The 23782-nt window shown below is 36.7% G+C and overlaps 1 protein-coding gene across 6 annotated transcripts in view; it reads left to right on the top strand.

The window, feature by feature from the left end:
* Positions 1–23782, top strand: part of LOC308189364 (dynein axonemal heavy chain 5-like) — a 155269-nt gene that overhangs the window by 23217 nt on the left and 108270 nt on the right. For 5 of the 6 annotated variants that reach the window (XM_080579329.1, XM_080579331.1, XM_080579330.1 and 2 more), the window contains 17 exons: positions 659–798; positions 1630–1781; positions 5384–5591; positions 6456–6543; positions 6675–6798; positions 6905–7068; positions 9644–9733; positions 10935–11138; positions 12943–13023; positions 13107–13511; positions 13668–13786; positions 15829–15965; positions 16938–17100; positions 20645–20756; positions 21067–21195; positions 22563–22762; positions 22875–23028. In XM_080579329.1, coding sequence (XP_080435455.1) covers positions 659–798; positions 1630–1781; positions 5384–5591; positions 6456–6543; positions 6675–6798; positions 6905–7068; positions 9644–9733; positions 10935–11138; positions 12943–13023; positions 13107–13511; positions 13668–13786; positions 15829–15965; positions 16938–17100; positions 20645–20756; positions 21067–21195; positions 22563–22762; positions 22875–23028 — 2670 coding nt within the window. Of the gene's footprint in view, positions 1–585; positions 799–1629; positions 1782–5383; positions 5592–6455; positions 6544–6674; positions 6799–6904; positions 7069–9643; positions 9734–10934; positions 11139–12942; positions 13024–13106; positions 13512–13667; positions 13787–15828; positions 15966–16937; positions 17101–20644; positions 20757–21066; positions 21196–22562; positions 22763–22874; positions 23029–23782 lie in introns of all 6 variants that reach the window. The other variant, XM_080579333.1, reaches the window with a different exon arrangement.

Below are 23782 nucleotides of genomic sequence, written 5' to 3'. Positions count from 1 at the left end.
TTAACCAAAATTTTAGTCAAGGAAGGATTTTTTAATTAGGTCATGTCTTTCCTGTAGTGGTTGACATCTGTATTGACTATATTGTGGTAATTAATTTGCTTTCAAAACTGCTTGCTGAGACAGAATATCTTACCATTCTTGCTCTACAGATGACTTTCTCTGCTCTGGTGCAGAGAAATTACAGTTTAAATGGGCATTTTTTGAATTAATGATTCTGTAAAGGACAACTAGAACCTAATTGTCAGGTTTGTTTAGCATTTTATGCCCTAAGAAATGTACAGAGACTAACCTTCACAACATTTCTCCCTGGTCTATAGTTGGAGAAACTGGCATCTCATGCAAATTAGCTTGCACAGAGACAGGTGCAGAACTAGAATTAGACTTGATAAGTCACAGCAGTCAAGTGGTTAGGGCACAGTGAGGAAGGCACAGGAAACTGAAATCAGAGTAAGCTATAGTTTGATTAATACTCTGGAAAATCCAGATATTTGTACAGGAGCCTGAAGATCTGTGTAGAAATCGAAACATGGATATCTATTTTAAAAATCTTGGCTAGTCCTCTACATCTTGTGTCATATCTTCCAGATGTATCCCACTGCACATAACCACCAAACTACTGCCTTGTTTTCTTTCCCCCCTCCCTGTACACTTCATGAAGGAATTACTTGTAAACTTGGATCCAGTGGTCCTGGAAGTACTTTATGAAACAAAGTACCTGAAAAAAATGCATTTTGAAGTTCCAGATGTTGTCCTTGGCTTGTGTGCAGAGGAAGAACAGATTAAAAGTCATCACATGGAGTGAGTGAACACTTTATGGATTTGGTTCTCATCTGCAAATGGGAATCCCTAGCTTTGAGTCTCTGTTGTATGTGCTTTTGATTTGTTGTAATTTTTCTCTTTGATGGAGTTTAATTGAAATGTAATTGCTTTCCCCTGCCATTCCATAGTAATATTGTTAACATGCAGTTCTTTCTATCTCCACAAATGTCTCATTACTAGACAATGCCTACATGTTTTTCTTTTGTTACTACAACAGCTGCTCCATAAGTGGAGTTTCTAAGTACTGCTAAGGCATCTCTGCACTATAACATAGGCATTGCATTCCAAAATATTACAGTTACCATCAGAAGTGTTCTGTTACAAAAATAAGTTCTGGCTTCTAATTCTTGTTTGTGGAGCTCCATTATGTAGCTCTGTTTTCTTGTAACTATATTAGTAAGTCTTGGTTCAGAATTTGGCATCTTAGGGATTTGATGTCCCAAATGTTTTGAATCTAGCTTTTCTTATAAACAGTGTTATTACATACCTTTTCTCATGAGACAGGAAGAAGGGAACAAAAATACTGTGTTTTAAGTTTCCTGGTTTTTGACTCTAATTCATTTTCCTTGGAAGAAAGTTGCTCTAAATTGGTAACAGTCACCTTTCTGGAAGTACTTATTTCTCCAGTCTGGTTCTAGTGTTACTGGGAAGAAAGAGACCTATTCTGAGCTAGGAAGAGCTGTGGGAGGAGTTCTTGTTTTTAACATAGGGTCAGAACTTGCAACTGTTATTAAAAGAAAATGTGACCAAACTTCTGTATGTTTCAAATATCTGAAATAAGCACACTCTAAACATGGTCATGTTTTGCAGACTTCAGAATCTATTGATCAATTACAAAGAGTGTCTGAATGGAATTCCTGTTGTGCTGAAACCACTGATGAAGCCGTTCATAGGACAAGTTGAGGATGCCCTTGCTCCAGGCATGATGGAGCTGTCATGGACTTCTTCAAACATCAATAACTGTATGTAGTCAGAGAAGAAGTGGTGAACTGTTAATGGCGTTGTTTGGTGGTACTTGCCAGGTATTTCCTTGTCAGTTTTAGAAAGAGCATTCTGTCTATACAAGGGAAAAAATTTCCAGGTTCCTCCTGACAGACTAAGTCAGACATGAGTGAGTGGCAACTGTGTTTATGTCCTGCTCTAAACTGTGGTAATCAAGCCAGGGCTGCTCAACAGCTATCTTTGAACAGCCTTCGTTAGGTCATTTGCTTTACCAGATGTATCTTTTTTTGCCTGTGCTGGTCATACCCCTTTACCCTTTTTATGTCCTGTCACATAAACAACCCACCTTTGCTCTTGTGCTAATGTGTCCTGATTTTGGTACCTGTTTTGGTATCTATGTTATGCTTGCCTTAGTAATTCATACCTAGCAATTTTGTTAAACCATTAGCCCCATTTTGTTGTATACAAACGTTACTCGATTCTGCTTTCTGCCATGATGGCATCTTGTTAATGTAGTTACTGTTAGGGTTGGCAAACTGCATACATCCTGTGCTGTCATTTCTTTCTGTTACATCTTGCAGTTTGTTATCTTTCTGTCTTGTTTATGTAGCCACAGGTTGGGGTAGGCATTTGTCTTCATACCTCGATAATATGAACCTTCTTTTCTCCTGTGTGTTTCTTAGAAATGTGTTTAGAAATGTAGAAATACTAATAGGTTCCCCAGCAACAAAGTAGCTCTGTATACATTATTTTCATCTTACCTTTAAATGTTAGAAGTGACAGAGATGATGTACACAGAAGATATCTTCTATGTAGATATACTGAGTGTTATAAGAGCTGTTGACATAGTTACTGAAATGATCACCAGATGGTACTGCTGACAGAAGGGAGTAGGAAATTCTGGCTTGGGAAAATGATAATGCTTCATCATCCCTCTGGTGGCAGTCCATACTGAAGTGGAAGCAAAATCACTGTAGAATCATGTTTTTTTGAGGTTCTCTCTTATTCTTAAGAATGAGACTTTCTGTCTGCTCACTCCTGGAAAATGGTTTGTGGGGTAAAAGTATTGGGTTTGCCTCCCTGCTCACCCCCTTCCCCCTTCTTTTAACAAATGTAAGTCCCTCAGTTGAGGTATTATAAATTCAGTTGCTGAGAGTACAGTGAAGTCACTAAGTTAGTTGATTTACATCTGTGTAACTGAGTAAATGGTTTGTCATGTTTGACTGCTATCCATACTGCTGTGTTGATGGGAGGGCCTGTATAGCCTTGACTTTTTAGCTTTCTTACAAATTTTAATGAGTAATGTTGCATCATATTAGGTCCTGTGCTTCAGTTCTGTTTTTTAATTACATGCCTTTTCATTTATTGAGCTTAAGCTGTCACATCACACTGCTGAAGTTATCATCCACTTTTACTTCTTTTTCCCCTATCAGTATCTCTCTGATCTGTTTCCAAGTAAGTGTCCACATAATGAACATATTAAGAGCTCTTCTCATGCCTGCACTCTGTTTTTCTTTCTCTGTGAAAAATTGGTTTGTGGAATGACCTCTTCACGTTAGGTAGGTAATTGTAGCCTGACTAGTACTAGAATGTGAAACAAGAGAGCAAATGTGGTGCTGTAATAGTATCTCTTATCTTCTCTGTAGAAAAATCTTCGTAACTTATGCTGAACATCCTAAAGGAGACATGACTAAATTCAAGGTTGAAAATAATAAGAGATATGCAGTATTCGGAGATTTCTGCCCAAATTCTTTTTTTTTTTCTAAGAAAATTTCTAAAATCCTCAATTATGCATAGAGTTTTTTCTACACAGCCAGTAAGAAACAACCGTATTCTTATCAAATACAGCATAAAATCAACTGCTATAATTATGTCATTGAAATGGACATACATAAAACCCTTGGCAAGACTTCTGTGTTGCAGTTCTGTGAGAAAACAATAGCTCATGCTTGTAAATCAGTTCTCAGTTGAGGCAGACTGTTGTTAGGTTTTCACTTTTTTTCTTCAAAATGAAAAGCAACAAGGTAAACAGGGACAGTTGCACGCATGGGTTTGTGCAGCTGTTCATTTGTGACTGTGCCATGTGGCACTGGTACACAGGGCTCTGACTGTTGTCTAAGGCAGGGCTGGCCACCTTTTAGCCCTTTACTTGACCTTTGTCTGACCTGAACGTAAAAAACAATGGCAAGGTTTTCTTTTGTTTGTGTTGTATCTTTGTCTTAAATGATTTTTTGTGCTTGGTTTACATAGTTTAGTAACACATCATACGGACGGTCATTACAATATTATTTACTCTGTACGCTATGTTAAGGTAACATCTGCTATGTTAGTATCTGAATAGCTATAATTCAGGCTTTACTGGTTCTTGGATTAGCATTTGTTCTGGTGAAAGCTGGCTTTATTTTGACAAGGTAAAGGTTACACAGCAAGAATATCTGGGCTACCTACTCGTTCCAGCAGCTGCATCTGGAGTGCAATCTCCCTGAGAAAGGAATGTGTTTTTTTAGAGTATATATATATCATATCTTTTTGAGGATATGCAAAGTCTAACATGTCCAGAATGTATGTTGGACACTTACAAGTTAGACTGGTGCAGTGTGTACAAAATAACTCTAACCTGCCACAGTTGTGCTGAACTCACCGTGCATTTGTTTAACGTCTTAAGTGCATTGTTCCATCTAATATGTAGAAGCATGGGAGCCTGTGGCTACCTTCTAGATTAAAACTCGAAAAACTAAAGGAAAAAAAATGGTTTTAGGACTACCTGCTTTATATATTTTGAAAAAAAAGGGGGTGCCTAAAGAATTGGTTGGATTGTTTGTCCATTCCAGTCAATAAAAAAGACAAGACCCAATCATTAACTTCCTAATAGAAATAATTTTCTATTTAAAGCATCCAACAATTGGAAACTACTGTCACACTGCTGTATTTTAAATATCGTAGTGATTTCTTTCTACATACAGTAAGAAAAAGTACTGGTGATTCAAATGATACTCTCTGTCTAATAACCAAAGTCAGGAGACTTACTTCTTTCTTTTTACAATTGAAATATAGAAGACAGGGAAAGAATTTGTGTAGCCTATTCAGAAATAATTATTTTTTACCTAGTTTGGTAAACACATCTGTTAAAGGACTTACTTTATCTCTTTCCAAATTAAGTTAGATCATACACATGAAAGAAGAAATCTAGTGGTTTAACCAACATGTGATCTTGGCTTTAGGAATTTTAGCTATTGAATTTTTAAGTTGATTGCAATGATACAATACTTGCTTTCTGTCTGTATCTGTGTAGGAGAAATAAAATATTTTTTGGACCATTGTATCCTTTCTTTTTTCACTGTATTTTGTTAGTCATTTTCATTACAATGTTCCTTAATACACAGAAGAACAGGTGTTTTGAAGGCTTTTCTGCTATTTATTGTAAAATGGTTTCATTTAAAGACTCCAAATGCAGCAAGCCCATCATGTTTTGGTTTCAGGCCTTAATTCTATTTCAGGCCCTAATTCTATATTTTATTGTCATTAAATCGTCCTTTTGATGCAATACTTTGGGTGGTGGGAGAGGAGATTTAAAAGGTCTGTATTTTGCATGATTTATTTTCACTTTGTTTTCTTTACTTAGTTATTGAGAATGTTTATAGTACCATGAGGGAATTGGACTTTATAGTCAAAGAAGCTGCTGATACCCTGGAATGCAGAATTGAAAGAGTTCTGGAGGATATGTCAAACACTGCTCTGATAATTTTGCCAGAAGATGAACCTATGGATGTGCTTGCATTTCTGGAACAGACAGAAAATCTCGCTATCTCTACTGCTCGCAAACTGTCTCAGTAGGTTTACTGCATAGATTTGAAGACCTGATTTGGGAGGGATTATTTATGTATTACTTTTTTATTCATAAAGAATATACTTTTAAAAATTTATTCTTACTGTTACTGACTACCAGTCTGAAACAAAATGATAGTCTCAGGATGCAGGGGAGAAATTCCCAAGTAACTTGAATACAGCAGATGTAAAATTGCATTTATAGTGCTTAGCATTTCATGTTTTAGTTCTTACGGCATTCTAATCAATAGCAAGAAAAAATGAGATAGTTAAGAGTTGAAGTGTCATCCCTATGCTAATTGCTTGATTCTTAATGCTAGCTAGCTCATGTAAGACTTCCCCATTCTCACAGGGCTGCAATTTTTTTAGTTTATGATTATTTTCCAGGATACAGCAAGTTAGTTCCGTTCTTCTCCAAAAACATGAGAATAAATACACTCACCTTGTATTTTTTTTTTGTTTTATTTTTAATAATTCTGATTGCAGAATCAAAAAAGATATCAAAAACTTAACTAACATTATTTTATTGAATCATCTTGTTATGCCTGCTTTTTCTTTCTTTCTCTTTTTTTTTTTCTTTTTTTTTTTTTTGAACTATAGCAGGAAAATAACTTATTTTTCTTTAATGATTTTGAAGTCCAGTTGAATCAGATATGGTAGAGTCTGACAAATGGTTTTCTGGATAGTCTGCATATCTCAGTTCTCTGTATGACCAAGCAGTAGGAACAAGCTGAAAAGTATAAGGGCATTTTCCTGCATATACGGCTCTTCAGAGTGCAGTGGAATTGGGTGTGTGCACCTGGAAATAAGCAAAGAGTATTCATTATGTTTGATTCCCTGTGTGTGACTGTAAGGTTGTTTTTTTTTAGGCAGAGTCAGCAAGTGGAATGCTGTGCATATGAATTGGTAGATACTCTTAAGCACAGGCTGAAAGCAGATGCCAGAAGAACTCTGGAGGTAAGACCAGTACAAAAAGTAACCCCCAGTATAAAAAGTAACCTTTTATAACCTACTCAGATACTTGATATTTCATTTATATGTTGGACAATATGGTTATTTTCCTAAAAAAAATCCCTTTAATTCTTCAGGATTCATATACCTGTACACATCTTGACACGAAACAGAAAACACGCTGCCAAGAATGCCTATCTTGTTGTTACTATAATCTCATGGGACAGCTTTGTCAGAAGAATACTGACTCTTTAGTCAGATGTGAGTCTTTTGCTTTCATATATGTTTAGCTTTTTAATATTACTTTTTTTCCCAAGCTTATTGTGGCAAAAAATATAATCTCACTTAAATATTTGTGTTTATTTAGGCACGAAGATTTCCTTAGAGTCCTTGAGACGTCGATTGCGTGTTGTTGACTCTAGGTATCAGATGACCAAGTCTGTAGAGCCACAGAGGGTTCCTTTGTTCAAAACTGAATTTCAACTATCTATTCCTAATGTTGTCTTGAGACCAAGTCTTGAAGATATTCAGGTAACAGAATAACTGGACATCTCAGTCATTTTTGATAAAAACATTTATAAATGCATTTTAAAACAAGATGTGCAAGTTTAATCTGGTATTACCAATAAAAAGAGGGGAGGAAAAGATGAAAAGTCACTTGAATTCATGTGACATCACTGGGTGCTAAGATCAAAGTCATCGATTAGGTCTGTTATGCAGACCAGTAGAATCAACTATTTTCCTAAAAGCTCAGTAACTCCTGTTCACAACCCTTTACTTAGAGGCAAATATTTCAAAGCAAATACAAAACCAAAAATGAATGCCATTGATACAGCCTGATTTGATATCGTTGATAAAGATATTTAAACAGCACTTATCCCAGTACAGACCCCTGAGGAGACCCCAGACTCATCACCGGCCTCCACCTGGATATCAAGCCATTGACCACCAATCTCTGGATGCAGCCATCCAGCTAATTCCTTATCCACCGAATAGTTCACCCTTCAAATCTATCTCTCTCCAATTTAGAGATAAGGATGTTGTATGAGGATCATGTCAAAGGCCTTACAGAGGTCCAGGTATGACATCAGTCGGTCTTCCCTTGTCAGTTTATGCAGTCACTCAACCATAGAAAGCCACCAGACTGGTCAGGCACAATTTGCCCTTGATGAAGCCATGCTGGCTGTCTCGGATCACCTCTTTGTCTTGCATGTGCCTTAACATTGCTTCCAGGAGAATCTGTTCCATGATCTTTCCAAGCACAGAGGTGAGGCTCACTGGTCTGTAGTTCCCCTGGTCACGAACTCATCCAGGACATGGTCACTGCAGCCCTGACTGCCTCTAATGTTAACCTCTTTAGTGAGTTCATCTGCACTGGTAACCACCAGGCCCAGTATCGCTTCTCCTCTGGTTGGTTTATCTAATAGCTGGACCAGGAAATTATCCCTGATGCACTCCAGGAGTTTCCAGGATTGCTTGCAGCCTGCAGTGCTGGTTTCCCAGCAGACATCCATGTGGTTGAAATCCCCCACCAGGATGAGTGCCTGCAAGCGTGATGCCTCTTGCAGCTGAAGCAGGAAGGCTTCATCCGCAGGCCTTCTTTGATCAGGCAGCCTGATGTAGACCCCAACCATAAACTGTCCTTTGTTGGTCTGGTCCTTAACTTTTACCCCCAAGCTCTCAACCTGTCCCTGGCAGTTTCTCAGAGGGAGCTCTTTGCAATCTATCCATTTCTTAACATAGAGAACAACATCCCCGCCCCTCCTCCTTCCCTGCCTATCCCTTCTGAAGAGCTCGCAGCCCACTATTGCAGTGTTCCAGTTGTGCGATTCGTCCCATCACATATCTGTGATAGCAATTAGGTCATAGTTTTCTAATTGCACCATGGTTTCCAACTCCAACTTGAGGGTTTGACCAAGATCCTAGAACCCAAAAGCAGAGCATTCACCTGATCTGTTTGTCTCCCTCTTCCTGGGTCCCAGTCTCCAATTTGGAGGAGCACGCTAGCTGTGCTCCTCTGATCCCTTCAACATCTTTCCAAGGGACATAAAGTCCCCTTTGATTTTTCAGAGTCTTTTCATTGCTGCATTATTCTACCCTACATGAAAGAGTAGGAATGGGTGGTTCCTCTGGCTTTACCAGGTTTGGTAGCCTCTTCATATCACGAATGCGGGTCCCCAGCACACAGAAAACCTCTCTAGAGAAATTGTATGGACAGAAAATTGGTGCTTCAGTGCCTCTCAGTGAGGAATCTCCAATTACTAACACCCTTCATGCTTTTTGGTGGCACTGGTTCTAATGCATGTGGTTGGTTGTTCTAACTTTGTATGGTTGTCATTTCCCACGTCCTGACCATTACTCCTGTGCTCTCCTTTTTCCAGCCCCAGGGCATTGTATCTGCTGCTTAGGGGCACTTGGGGACAAGGGGGAGATCTTTTGTTCTGAGCAGAGGCAAGGGTCCAGTCTCCCTTGTCTTGTGAGTCAGCCAAGTCCGTCAGCCCAGGGTTGGAAGCCAGCTTACCTGCCCCTTGCCAGGACTAAAGGCAGGGCTGTCGCTCAGCCCGTGTCAGCACACAGTACCATGCATCAGTCTCTCACTCAGATCCCACACATCAGGCCACGGAGTGTAATTTTAAAATACAATAGGTAGAAAATGTTATATAATAATTTATACAGTTCCGTGCCTAGATTACAAACTAGAACGTCACAAATTCAGACAAATTTATTCAGACTTTCTGATGTGAAAATGTAATTTATAATAACTATGTTTATAACCCTTTTAAGGGGAAATAGTGCTATAATAGTTATGATCCCCAGTGATTCATGATTAATGTTCATAGATTTGTCTTATTCTTGTTTGAAAAACACATAAAGGTAGGAGGACTGACTTCAATAAAGCTTTATGGAGTACTCTTTCCCATTACAAAATATATTTTGGATGATCCTACTTCATGCTTATTAGAATATTTCTGATAAAGATAGAAGTATAACTTTTCCATTTTTTTTTTTATGGAGGATCTTTTTTTTCTTCTTCTTTTTTTTTTTTTTTCCTCTTTCTTGTCATAATCTCCCTTTGTGCTCAAGGTAAATGTTTTACTGTTTTCAGAGTGCTGTAAACAAAGCAGTAAATATAATATTATCAATAGCCAAAGATATCCCCCTGTGGAAATTTGCTTACTTACATCATAAGCAGCAGGTGAGTTTTATTTTGATTATTTTAAAATTTCAATATTTTGGTTAACATTTCTTAATTTCATAAGAATATGTTCTGCAGCAATACTTTGATTAGTAATGTGGGAGATATTACTTTTAAGTGTCAACCTAGATTTTAATGTCTAAATCAAGTAATTGAACAAAAGAGTAATCATTTATAATATTTATGTTTGGTGTTTTTTAGTATTAAAAACAAAAGTAGCTTTACTAGAAATCTTTTAAAAATACTGTTCAAGTGTGACAATGATGTGTGAAAACTAATGTTATCCATGAGTACTTCTAGCTGAGTATAAATTATTGTTAGTTTTCCCAAGCAAAAACTGAAATTTAAACTCAAGTAAATACAATATACATATTTTAACCGGCATTAAAATGAGCACTAAAACTTTGGGAAGGTCTGGGGTATAGATAGAAACTCAAAGTTGCTGATGTACTCAAATTTGCTGATGTACAGAAATGCACAATAATGGTAATCAGATGGCCTTAAGTCCATCCTCTAAAAATGAAATACAGACCTATGCTGAAAAGCGTCCTTTAAAATATATCTTCCTATTTTGTCAATCTGACATAAAAAACCGATCAGCACATTTGAATGAAAAGAGCCATTCAAGTCCTGGAAATAAAAATGAGCGATTAGGACAGAGTGAGTTGATATGTGTTTTCCCAAGCAGATTTTCTGGCTTATTTCTAAGCAGCCAACTCTGAACTGCCTTCAGCACTTTTTTTTGGCCAAGAAATGAGGATCGACTGTAGTTCTGTGCTACAAGAGGCAGGAAGACCTGAGCAGCTGTGTAGGAGCAGGAAATAGCACAATTGTACTAGTGTGTGACACACATTTGACAGAAGTCATTCAGAGATGATTAATATGCGATTTATGTGCGATTCGTCCCACCACATATCTGTGATAGCAATTACATCATAGTTTTCTACTTGCACCATGGTTTCCAACTCCAACTTGAGGGTTGTCATGCTCCGCATGACAAATATTTTTAAAAATTATCTTTAACCCCAGAGCTATAGTTCTGTAAAAATCAAATTTAAGAACGGGAAGTATCCTAGAGTCTTTCTTTGCACTTTCTATCTGGTCATAGAAGTACTTATTGTGTATGCATTATTGGGCATTCAATAATGTAAAATAAATAAAACTCCTGAACATATGTTTATTCTTGTTTAATTTATGCCAGGTTGAACAGGCTGTTGCCATAGAGCTAGGTGATGAGAACAAACTCACCAGGATGGTGGCACTGAAGCCTTTAGACAAGCAGATCATCGAGCATAAGGATGTAAACAAAGTGGTGATCCAACTAAATACAGTTATTTTCTCTCTTAAAACTAAAGCGGCAGATCTTCTGAACAGCTTTTCTGAATTTTCAGTCATCTGGAACAAGGTTAAATACATATTTAATGAAATATTTAGCTGTATTGGGAAATGTTCTACATAAAATGTTTAGGGTTGCATTAGGAGACTGGATGCTTGGTTTCATAGTAGAATATGTCTATGTATGTATGTCATTCTTTACCATTCAAACTATCTAACAAGAAGGCAGAAAAACAAAAAAGAATGTTGGGAGCATAAGCAAACTTATGCTTTCATATGCTTATACATCTTTCTCACAGCATCTTGTCTGTAAAGGTAATAAAAAAGAATTATTTAGCAGAATCTCTGAGAAATTGCAGACTTCAAATCTTCTGAATATTTAACTGACTAGCTCTCCTTCAGCAAGCACTGCTGAAAGCATTTTTTCTATTTCTTCACAAAAATGATAAACTCAATCTAGGAAATATTTACAGTAATGCAGATTCCAAAGCAGAATGGAAAGCTGATAGAGTTGTCTTCATTAGGGAGTCCTATGACATAAATTGTAAAGCTCCAAGCAGTGTTCTGGCAGGAGATATTTCATGAATATCATTTCATGAGATTTATCACCTTGTATACATGCTGACTAGTGAAATGTAACCTTGCGGGGGAGAACAACTGCTGGTCTTACCTATCAAAGATGCTGTAGTCAGGCAGAGAAACAAGTAATCAAGATTAATTTTCTATTTGTAACTGCTTACTATTTTTAACTTCTCCTTCCTAAACCAACTTATAGGCTATATTAGTGACCACCATATGCCCACAGCTGACTCCTTTGCAGTTAGAGTTCAGGCTGAGACAGGGCGTTTTCACCTCTTTTGGCTTCTGGGCTTTCAAATATTAATGCTTATTTACCTCAGTTGTTGGAGATACTGACTGGGCTAACCACACATTGATGGTATGTTCTTTCCCACAGACAAGGGACAATCAGATTAGATGATGCGGTAGCACGATAATGCTTCTTTTCACTAAAATCTTCCAAAACAGTTAATTTGCTCCTTAATCTTAAAGCTCTTTAGGACCTGGCACTGTTTCCCCCACTCTATATCATTTCTGTCAGACCATTGGGAGATACCACTTGTAACTGCTAAGTAGAATGGAGAAGCCATATCAGATTCTCAGAGACCTCATGGTGCAGACTGTCATTGAGCTGGATAAAGATCATCTGTGTGTAATAATATAGCACATTTATTTAGACCCTATGCTGGTGATTCTGAAGCTCTCACTTCTGCAGAGACTAGCATACCTTACTAAAAGGCAGGATGTCACATCAGGGGTCTATTCCCTTTGAACAAGCTTCGACAAGCTAAATGCCCCTTCTTCCCTTATACCCATTCTTCCCTGCCCAAGTGTGGTTGCTGGCCTTGAATACCCCTTCCTCCTATGTTTGTAGCTATAAATTGTAGTTAAATATACTCTTTCAGGAAGAGTGAAGGTGGCTGAGTACCATCACTACCATTTAAATAGCTGTTAGAAGTTGTGAGCTGCTTTTGCTGGTTGGCAGATGGAAGGGAAGCTGGGAAGGAAATATTTCCAGCAAAGTTTCAGAAGCTACGCTGTAAATTTCATAATAATTTTGTATGGATAAGGGATAGCCTGATTGGTGTCAGTTTTTGAGTTATAGATAGATTTCAAATGTTTTAATAAAGAATACTGTAAAGAGAGTAAGAATCAGGAAAAGCAGATCAAGTGAAGCAATCTGATCTTAATACTTATATCTTCAGCTCTATTAGAGAGGGATTATTTGTGTTTGCACAGTACATTGAACAGCTGAATCCCACATAGGCTATTGTAATACCAATGCTAAGTAATAACTAAAATAAACTTTTATATAGGATCCAGAGGAAAAAGTGAAGGAATTTATAGAGACTAAACCAACAATGGCTGAATTCCAAACTCAAATCAGATACTTCTCTGTAAGTATTATGTCTTTAATAAAAATGAAAAGTTCAGAGAAATTGTAGTGAAATTAAACACTGATCACTTCTGTTTTTCGTAGCAATTAGAAATGCAAATCAGAGAACTGCCAAATCACCATGTACTGGAATCAGTGGATATTGCAACAGAGTCACTGAAAATATCCTTAATTCAAGAATGCCGTTCAAGACAAAGAACATTTGGATTAGCTTTGAATAAAAAGTCTGCCACAGACATGGATGAAATTTATTCATTCATTGAAAATCTTAGCAAGAGATTAAGCAGGCCTATCCAGGACCTTGCTGATGTTCGGGGAGCAATGGAAGCATTAAAAGAAATTAGAGAGAATGAGATTAGAATTGACATGACAGTCGGACCTATAGAAGAATCTTATTCTGTGCTTCATAAATACAATCTGCTCTTTCAAGATGGAAACACAGAAAGAGTTGATGGATTGGCTTATGCTTGGAAGAACCTCAACACACAGGTATCACAGCTGTGTTGTTTCTCAAAACACATCTGTAGCAAAGTTATTGTCAGTCTTTTTAATGTTGGAATACCAGAGGAAAACTATTTTCTTACTTAAAACTCTCTGCTTTTTTCCATCTCTTTACTCCTGTTTTTCCTCTTTGTCTACATTTAGGCATTGCAGGTTGAGGACTTGCTGCTGAAGGTACAGCCAAGCATGAAAACAGATTTACTGAACGGTGTTCAGAAATTCCAGATTGATACTGCAGAATTTTACAAAGACTATGATGAAAAGTAGGTGAACTGTGATGCAGTACAATTATGCTTCATTAGGGATTGTTCAAAAATGGTGCATCTAAAGAGCTTCAGAAAATAAACACAAAACAGCCTCAGTATACATATGACAGATGATTAAAAAAAAAAAGAAGCCTAATTTCAGAATAATGTAAGTTGGGCAGATACTGTTACGGTTATAGATTGAATACCACAATTTCAGTGCTGGAGCTGGTGAAATTCCAGAAGTGTTAATAGGTTGGGGAAAAACAAAACAAAACAAATCCTCAGTCCACATCCAAATTTAAAGTCTTTTGTGGGTTCTAAACTCAACAAAGTACGTAAGCAGATATTTAAGCATGTAGGTGGTACCTTGGAAGTGAGTGGAGATTCCAGTTCTGGATGTTTCCAAGTTCATTGAGTTCTCTTTACAGGTATGTTTACTTTGGCTTTTAAATTTAACTTTTGGAGTATGCATGCTTCATTGGACACCTCCAATGCAAGTGGTGTAGTGCAAAGAAGGGAAGACAGGAATTTGTTTTGCTGTGATCTGTTGTGGTTATAGGACAATAAATGCACAGTGTGTGTGTTCTGGCAAGGAAGTTAATGTCAGCTGCTGATCCTGGATGTGCACTGCTTGAAGCCATACTGGCAGTGCATTTGTGTGCACACCTGAAAACTCAAGCTATAGACACATGGTAAATTTGCCCCTAAAAGGAACCCAATAGAGCGCTGAGTTGCTCTGTACAGATGCATGCATAGTACAGACTGCAGTTCTGCTCTCTGAGTTGTCCAGAGAACTTCATGGAAACCCCTTGTGGCTGCTACCAATTGTACGGATCTTAGAGCATGCCCCTCCTGGAGGTTCAGCTGCCTGGATCAGGGCCAGCTTAAAGCTAGTACATCTGAGGGCTCCACTCTTCCTTTGGTGGTCTAGAACAGAGCACTCACAGACAGCTTTGCCAGGAGGCCTCAGCAAGGGCTGAAACCTCTTCCTGTGCAATCTGCTTTTAAGCTGAGGCTTCACTGCTTGGCCCTCCCTTCTGACCTAGAGCTCCAGCTGTGTCACACCTATGCCTGTGCCTGGACATGGACCCTGCTGAGTTGAACCTAGATCCCAACACACAGACTTGCTTCTCAGCCCGCTCCCACTCTGAGCTTGCTTGGTAGCCACTGGGCTGTGGCTCATCCTGGTTGCCTTGATTAGACCTGTTCCTGACGCTGACTCACTGACACACCTTCCCTGCTTGACCTTGGTCCTGCATAATTATTGTGGACTTGTTTGAAGATCTGGACTCACTTAAACCTGACTGTCTTCCCCGTGGCCTGCCCTGCTCTCATTCCTTAGGTGTGCTGGAACACCGATCCCCACTGATCAACCGTGTAACTGCTTTAAGCTCTTGGTTCAGTTTTCCGTGCTAAGTAGCCAGCCCTCACTGCTCTCTGATGCCCATGTACCTGTATTTCTTTATAGAATTAACCATGGCACAGCAGAAGATGATATCCTTGCAGTTCTCATCCCCCAATATTGTTGTGATGCAGACAAGAAGTCATCCCAGACATGAGTGCTGGGTATTACACTCAGTCCTCCAGATGAGATGGATTCATTAGGGCAAATTCTTTTATTTTTTTCTGATTGTTTAATTATGGTTCTAGTACCAGCTACCACAGTTTTCACCCCTGAAATATACACCTACTGTATTTCCCTTTTTAAGAGTATGAATGTGTTTTGAAGAAGAAACAAAAAGAAATGGAAAACAACAAAACAAAGCATTTGTAGATCTTTTTAGCTGTTTGTCATATGTATTGGTAACAGATTAATTGTATTATTAGAAAATCTGTTGGGCTTGCTGTCAAGGGATACTCAATATGTAGTGTTGGGACATGTATTTTCTCTTTCTAATATCTATTATGAAGATTTCTAGAAAAAAAAAAAAGAAAAAGGAAATGTTAAATACTGCTCAGTAAGTCAGGCCTGTATGCTGTTGTGCTTCTTTGTGAAACCTGTATGGTTGATACTTGCACTGATTTTTTTTTTTTTTTTTTTTTTTTCGAATTTTCAGGGGCCCCAGTGCGGAGAATGTTCCTCCCCATGAAGCAAGTGACAGACTACAGATTTTTCAAGCTAAATTTGATGAACTGTGGAGGAAGTATATCTCTCTCTCTGGGGGGGAAGAATTATTTGGTCTTCCTATCACAGGTACTTTCTTAGGGAATGTGGACACCTGGTCCTAGGCTATTATATAGATAATTTTTTTGGTGGGCCCTGCTAAATGCATTTAGTGTTGGATTCATTGCAGAAAAATTCCTTGCAGTAAATTGTAATTGTGTTTCCTATGAATTGTGTGAAAAAGTGGCTGTCAGTCTGCATATACATAAACATCAAGTGAAAAAAAAATGCACTGCTCCATGCATCTCAGGAAGGATCCAACTGCTCAGCTCTCTGACTTTTTCTGTTCAGAAAACAGAGCTTTTTTTCAGAGAACAGAAAAATCTATAATATCTTTATGACTCCTAATCAGACACGTTTCAAGTTTGGAGACCACCATGTGAATTACAGTTACAGCAGAAAGTATGACAAGCACTTTTAGGTACATACTAAATTCAGTATTTTCTTCTCTGAAGACATAAGCAATAATCACGATATATTTAACTAATAAGTCCCAAAGAGAAAAACTGAAGAAAACATTTCAGTTAAGGAGGTCTATTTTAAGTAATTTTATTGCATAACATATGTTATATTTCTATTTCAAAAGCAACTGTTCCCGTCCACCCCACAGCCTCTGCTTCTGAAGTAAATAGCACAAATTAATATGGGGGGTATTTTAGTTCTTGTATAAAATCACAGTATATTTCTTGACATTTCAACAACTTTTTCAACATTATCTCCTTCATAGAGATAGGTGAAGCACCTCCCCTGTAAGATTACATTTGCCATTGTAGAAGAATATTTATTAAAAAACAGCAATCTAAATAATTGCTGTGCATTAAAATCTGGTGTCCTTACATAATGTAATTACAAAAGTTTGTCGTATTAAACACTAGAAGACTGCAAAGATGATTTGATGCATTTATTAAATGTAAATTTTAGAAATACATGGATTTTTATGTTCATGGATACAGTTGTACCTAATTAACATTCACAAATTTCTCTTTTTAAAATTTGAAACAGAGTATCCTGAACTGCACAAAATTAAACGTGAGCTTTCATTGCTTCAGAAACTTTACAGTCTTTATAATTCAGTTATTGATAATATCAATGGATACAATGAAATGCTTTGGAATGATTTAAATATTGAAAAAATCAACAACGAACTTCTGGATTTTCAAAACAAGTAGGTTGTTATTTATTGAAGTGTGTGCAGTTTTTATTTCTCACTTTTCTGTGTTAATTATGTTGTGAAAATTACCCTGAGGGGCAAAAATATCTTGATTTATTTCAAACTCAGGCTCGCTTGAGTGCTCAGCACAGTTGCACTAGTTTCAGACTGGTCCAATATGCAGTTGGCACATGATCTTGCTTAGACCAGCCTGTGAGTCACTGTAGGCTTTGCAGGGTATAGTAACATTGTAAGTTGTAGGTTATTTAATGAATAAAATTAACTGAAGGTACGTAAACCTGAGGCAAGGTGATTGTAAGCAGGAATAACCTTCATAGCTGATGTATAGTCTTTTCAGTGAGTTAGTTTACAGTTAATTAATTGTTAGTCTGGGTTGTCAGGCAGAATTTTGATGTTACTGTCTGCTTCTGTGCATTTGTATGGAATTAAATTAGTTCAGCAAGGGTAGGTACTCACACTGAATTCCGAGAGGTTATTTCTGAGGTTTGAGAGGAAGAATGTATTTTCCACATTATGTACAGGATAGCTGTTAGGTGAAATCATTCTTTGCCAAAATCAAAGGAATTTTTCTTCTGTGTTGGTAAGGACACACCTTCAATTGTGAACAGCTATGGCTGGGTCTGTAAGACTTCCATTGTCCAGCTTGTAATTTCTCTGTTCCTTCAGAGGCAGGGGCTCATGAACCAACAGTTTTTTTTTTTTTTTTTTTTTTTTTTTCTCCTGTCTCTCAGACAGCTTTCTTTGAATTCTGATTTCTGGCACTGGAGGATGTACAGAGTTGCTAGAAAAAAATGAATATTGTTACAGTCAAAAGTGGAGAGTTGATGTTCAGACCTTAAGTATTCTGTGCATCCATTCGTTCCTTGAGAGTAGTTATCTATTCCAGTCTCTCTTTTGCTCTTAATGGGTTTACAAACTCTATGTCAGAAACAAATTACATGCAAAAGTTTGAAAACAAATACGTGGTATTTTTATCCTATCATCTGGAGGGAAAACACATCATGTTTTTTTCTAATGAAAAACAGATGAAATGTTTTCTATCTTCTTTTATATAAACATTTTCTTCACTTCTTTATGCAGTGGCACTTATGACTTTCTCAGTGAGTTTTGTCAAGACAATTTCATACTCAATATAAAGAGCCTTCTCTTCTGCAGAGCCTTTCTTCTGGAACAGCCAGCCTCTTTGCTTCACACATAGTTCTATCAGCTTTTGATTTTGGATTCACCAACGTGACCTGAGAGAGACTGCAGTGTATTTGGCATGTCTTTCAAGAGTTTGAGATCAAATTTTTTTTTTCCTCTCTCTCATTCCATGTCTTTGAAAAGTGTTGGAAAGGTTACTTGTGCTCAGGCTTTTTAGTCATATGGTATTTTGAGCATGTCACCATTTTATCAAGGGCCATTTCTGTAGACACTGAAGGGGTGTGGTAGAGATTTTCTTCCTTTCTTAGAAAAACTGAGTGAATGAATTAGTTTTTAGTCATTAGTTTAAAAAAAAAATTATTTTTTTAGATTAATGGTAAAAATGAATGTATTTAAAATATATCATCTGTTCAATAAGTCTGGATATCATTTCAGTAGAATTCTGTAATCCACATCATCATTATTTCTACGTATAATTATGTTTCACAGGGTGGGATAAGTATTCTTATGTTGTCTTTTAGTGGAACTCAAAAGGAAGCCACTGCATGATAACAGCTTTGAACATTATGTGTTCCTATTTACTTCACGTTCCTTTTTATTATCCCTCAAGTGATTTGGAGCAGGGAGACCACCAATAGGCAGTAAACATTTTTTATAATATAAGTCTAACCCAGTACTATTCTTCTTTTGGCAGACTTCAGACTTGCTAGCATTATTGCATCAAGCTATTCTCTTTAATTCTGGAGAATTTTAAACAGTGTACAGGGAATACCCACAGAAATAACTAAGATGGTATATTGTGTTAAGAAATGGGCAGGAATACTGGAAATGCTGGTAGTATTTTCACATAATTCTAAAGATACACATAGTTCTTTAGTGTAATGTTCTTTTTTGCTACCCCTTTTAAAAAATAGTAGTATAATAGAAAACAGAATCATGAAAAGAAGATTCTTAAAAATCACTGTTGGTGCAAATAATTCCATTTGAAAAGAGATTAAAAGGATGAATGCTTATTTTTTTTAAAAAAAAAGCATGTGGAAAAGAACATTATAGAAGTTTACAGTAACAGCTAGAGGGAAATTTCCCTTTTATAATAATGTTACTTTTTCCCTTTATAATACTACTTATTTTATTAAGAGAATGTCCAGTAAGTCTAAGAAGGAAATTTAAACTTGACAATGAAGTATTTTTTAATGTAGAACATAAGGCATGAAACTTGTTAGAAGTTATTGCTGAGATCAAAATAAAGAAAAATGTTATTTGTATTTAAAAACGATCAGTTTTCATTACCAGGTGAAGAGATCCATTTCCAATCGCGAGCCTAAGGCAGCGTTTGTAAGAATGTTTGTTGTTGTGCCTCAGCATAGAAGTAGCTAGAAACTGGTTCTTAAAGCCTTATACACACATGGAAGAATATATTTTTATATTCTACAATGCTTTTCTCTAGCATATTTGATATCGTCTGTTGTTGTATTCAAGATGAAAGACTACAGAGATCATTGCAGTGCTGTGGCAGTATGCATATGTTCATAGACTCATAGAATGGTTTGGGTTGGAAGGGACCTTAAAGATCACCTAATTCCAACTGTGCTGCCATGGGCAAGGATATCTCCCATCTACCTCACGCCAGCACGCAGTGAAGAATTCACACATGCTCCTGTGTTGTGTGACAGATCTGTCTGATTTTGAGCTGTGAAAAATGAAAAATTTCTTTGAAAGGATTTTTCACTGTGGATTGGTTTTGTGCTCTTTCTCCTTTCTGCCATTGATCTGTAAGAGAAATGCTGTCAGCCTTTAGTCCATACCTTTGGCAGATGTAAGTTGACCTAACTTGTTAGAAGTAAATGGAGCTGTGACAATTCATAGTACTAGGTATTTTTAATTTTCATTTATTTTTCATATTGAAATTGTGCATTAAGGAAGACTTTTCTTTAAACAACTTTCATAAAAACTAGATATAAAATAGGACTTATTTGATTGAAATAAGTATTTTTCTGTTTGCAGACAGATCAATTTTGTTTTAGGATGTACTTTATTTTGCTTGAAAAAATACATTGTTTAATCCTTTTTTTCCCTTTACAAAATTGGGTGTATTTTCAAATTTTTCATAAGGCAATGATACTGCAAAGGCTTAAGTTCAGATATAGGTTTGCGCATAAAATTAACCTTTTTAATGTAAACTGAAATGGAAACCAAACTGTTCAAGTGTGGTTTTTACTGTCTTTAGCAGTGTTCCATGCCTGCAGTCAGAAATAATCGGCTATATTTTATGTTGTGAACTTGTAACTGGATTTTTCTTTATGGGTCCACTGGTTGAAAAACGAAAATATATTCTATTATTAAATATTGTATTGTGGTTATGAAAAATCAATTATTTCTTCTGTTTATTTTATAGAATCCGTAAGTTACCTAAAGCACTGAAGGAACGGCAAGCATTTCAAGACCTAAAAAAGAAAATTGATGACTTTGCAGAAAGCTGTCCATTGCTTGAAATGATGGCAAACAAAGTATGCTTGGCATAATAATTTGGAGATAAAATTCACTTGAAAAACTTTTATGACTACAGGAGGCTTTCCACGATTATTTTTACAGATTAAAACAGCTTTATTTGTGGCAAAAATCTAGTTACCATTAGTTTAAGAAAAGTAAAACAAAAAACTTCATGGTGTGACTAGGAGAACTAGTAATGCTTTCAGTAGAGGAGAAATCCAGACTCCTTTATTTGTTTAACAGATATATCGAAAAAGTATCTGATCATTCTCATCTTAAAAATATTAGATTTTAAAAACCTTTCCTAATTCCTATGGACTTTTCTAGGCAATGATGTCACGACACTGGGAAAGAATTGCACAAGTAACTGGACATCACTTTGATGTTGACTCTGAAAATTTCTCTTTGAAAAACATAATGGATGCCTCTTTATTGAAATATAAAGAAGATATTGAGGTATATATTCTCTTCTCTTTGTTTTTAATGATTATCTTGTGATCTGGAACTCCGTACTTTTGGAATCCTGTTTCTAGTCAGCTTTGTAACCTAAACAAATTTGACTTTTGTTGGAGAATTCTTTTGAAGAACGGAGTTTTTTAGCTGATATCAGCAGTGATGTTTCCTTTTATCCTGGAGAACGGCTAAATGAATAACTGGTGTTACACTAATCCCTCCCTAGAAGGAATTTTGTTGTTTTAAGAGTAGTGCAATTCTGTCATACTTCTGTTTTAGGGTCTGTCTACATATATATTTTTTTTCTTCTTTTTAAATATTTCATCAGAGAAAAAAAATAGTCATCATAAATCTGATCCTGTTAAATGCTTGAAATCCTTGGAATGTTGTAGAAGTGAGACATTTTATTAATTAAATCCTTAAAAAGTATTAAAGGAGAGTAGGGTTATTTTATATTTAAGACTGACTCTTCACACAAGCACATAGGAATGAGAAAGCTTATGTAACATGCACATACTACAGAGATATTGCCCCCTCCATTTTGGGGACAATAGTTATCTATCAAGTACAGCTTTATGCTATTGTTACCTTTTGCAAGCATAAAGGATAACTAAAAATAAAGAAGGAAAGACCCATCTGTTTCAAACTTCAGTTTCATTGTGAATCTGTTTGCTAAACCTGTGGTCTCTCCATGGTAGTGAGCTGATTTATCTAGTTCCACAAAGGACATACACTTCTAAGACAGAAACATGAAAAATCAAATCTCAGCTGTATCCAGTTTCCAGGCAAGAATTTAAGCCTTTTAAGAGGTTCAGAGTGATAGCCTTACATTCAGAGGAAGATTTTAAGCCTGTGATGGCATCTAGTATACTCCTGAACCTGAACTTGGGGTAGTCCCATCTGAGTAGCTGCTCTTTTTCTTTCTGATGCAATAGCCAATTTTATGATATTCCTGCCCTCATGGTCTTCAAGAGGTAGCAGACAGTCACATTGCCTCCACACAGTCTGTTCTTAGACTGTTTCCTAGTTTTGACTGGTAATGCAAATTTTCCCTAACCCCCCTCAGTGGATATATTGGACTTCAAATTTTAATACGCGCAGAGAGGTACGTTCTGCCTGCAGATTTACTGAGTTGGTGAATTTTCAAAAGTGTAAGGTGACTGAGTGCCCATAAACTATTTCATTTACAAATAATTCTGTAATAAAATCTAGTGGTATAACATAATAATTTTGAGATGTTTTGATGTATATTTCCATTAGCTAGAGCTCACAATGAAATCTGGATCTAGCTAATGAATTTTAATTGCCTTTAGGAGTGTGCATTATGCTAGCCTTAGAGGAACATCAATTACTAGTTTAATTTTACATAGGATATATGCATCAGCGCTGTTAAAGAAAAGGATATTGAAGCAAAATTGAAGCATGTCATCAGTGAATGGAGTACTCATACTTTCAGTTTTGGCCAATTCAAAGCACGAGGAGAACTCCTTCTGAAAGGATCAGATATATTAGAGAAAATAGCCTTGGTGGAAGACAGCCTGATGATATTGGGGTCACTCATGAGCAACAGGTACAAAAGTTAATATATGCACGTATTGTGTAAATCTATTCAAAACCAAAAGTAATCAATTATTATCTAAGGGGTTTGCTTGTTTTTTTCCCTTTAATTGTTGTTTATACAGGTATAATGCACCTTTTAAGTCCGCTATACAACAGTGGGTCCAGAAGTTGGCCAACACTGCAGAAATAATTGAAAACTGGACTGCTGTACAAAACCTCTGGATTTACCTTGAAGCTGTGTTTATTGCTGGAGACATTGCAAAACAACTACCTCAGGTATGCTGAATTATGGTAATATGTCAATGGCAGTATGTTATAATAAGAGATTAGCCACATCACAGAGTTTACTTAAAAAGGCATATAATAATAAAGGTTTGTGGGTTATGCACAGGCACTTCAGAAGAAGTTTTGCCAAACTGAGGTCTGTCTGGTTGAACTGCATTGAACTTAGTGAAACCTGAAGGAACAGGATTGTTTATAATTCAGGCTCAACTGTCCTTGTCAGCTTGCATTATTAGTGAATCATATGATAGCACAGGGTTCAGTACTACTTATTGGTACAAAACTGGTTTATCATGTCTTCCGTATATGTAAATGTTCCTTTCTCCCTATGTGCATATTAGTAGGCTGTAAGTTAAATAATAATGCAACTTTCTGTATGTTCTGTACTTCCTAGGACTCAGTATAACTAAGTCCCACAAAGAGATGCTGTGAGGCTTGGGCAGCTATATGTATTTTAACCTGTGTGAACTATTTCAGTCTCTTCAAAAGGCAGTTTTGGCCTTCCATGAAGGCAGCTGCGAAAGATTTAAGAAATGCTCTGACTCTCTGCAAGAGAGAAATACTAAAACAAGTCATCTTCTCTGTTGCCTCTCCTAATGAGAGACTTTCATATCATTTCAACACACCACAGTTTAGCACCCTCCATGAAGGATCAACCAGTTCTATATCTTAACAAAACCGAGATGATCTGGAAATTATTAAATACAAATTTATTTCAGGCTACACTTTTTATAAATAAAGGCTTACA

Source organism: Anser brachyrhynchus (genome assembly GCF_964034855.1).
Source record: "Anser brachyrhynchus genome assembly, chromosome: 2".
Taxonomy (NCBI): Eukaryota; Metazoa; Chordata; class Aves; order Anseriformes; family Anatidae; genus Anser; species Anser brachyrhynchus.
Note: the sequence above shows the minus strand (reverse complement) of the source record. Positions and strands in the feature narration are given on the sequence as shown.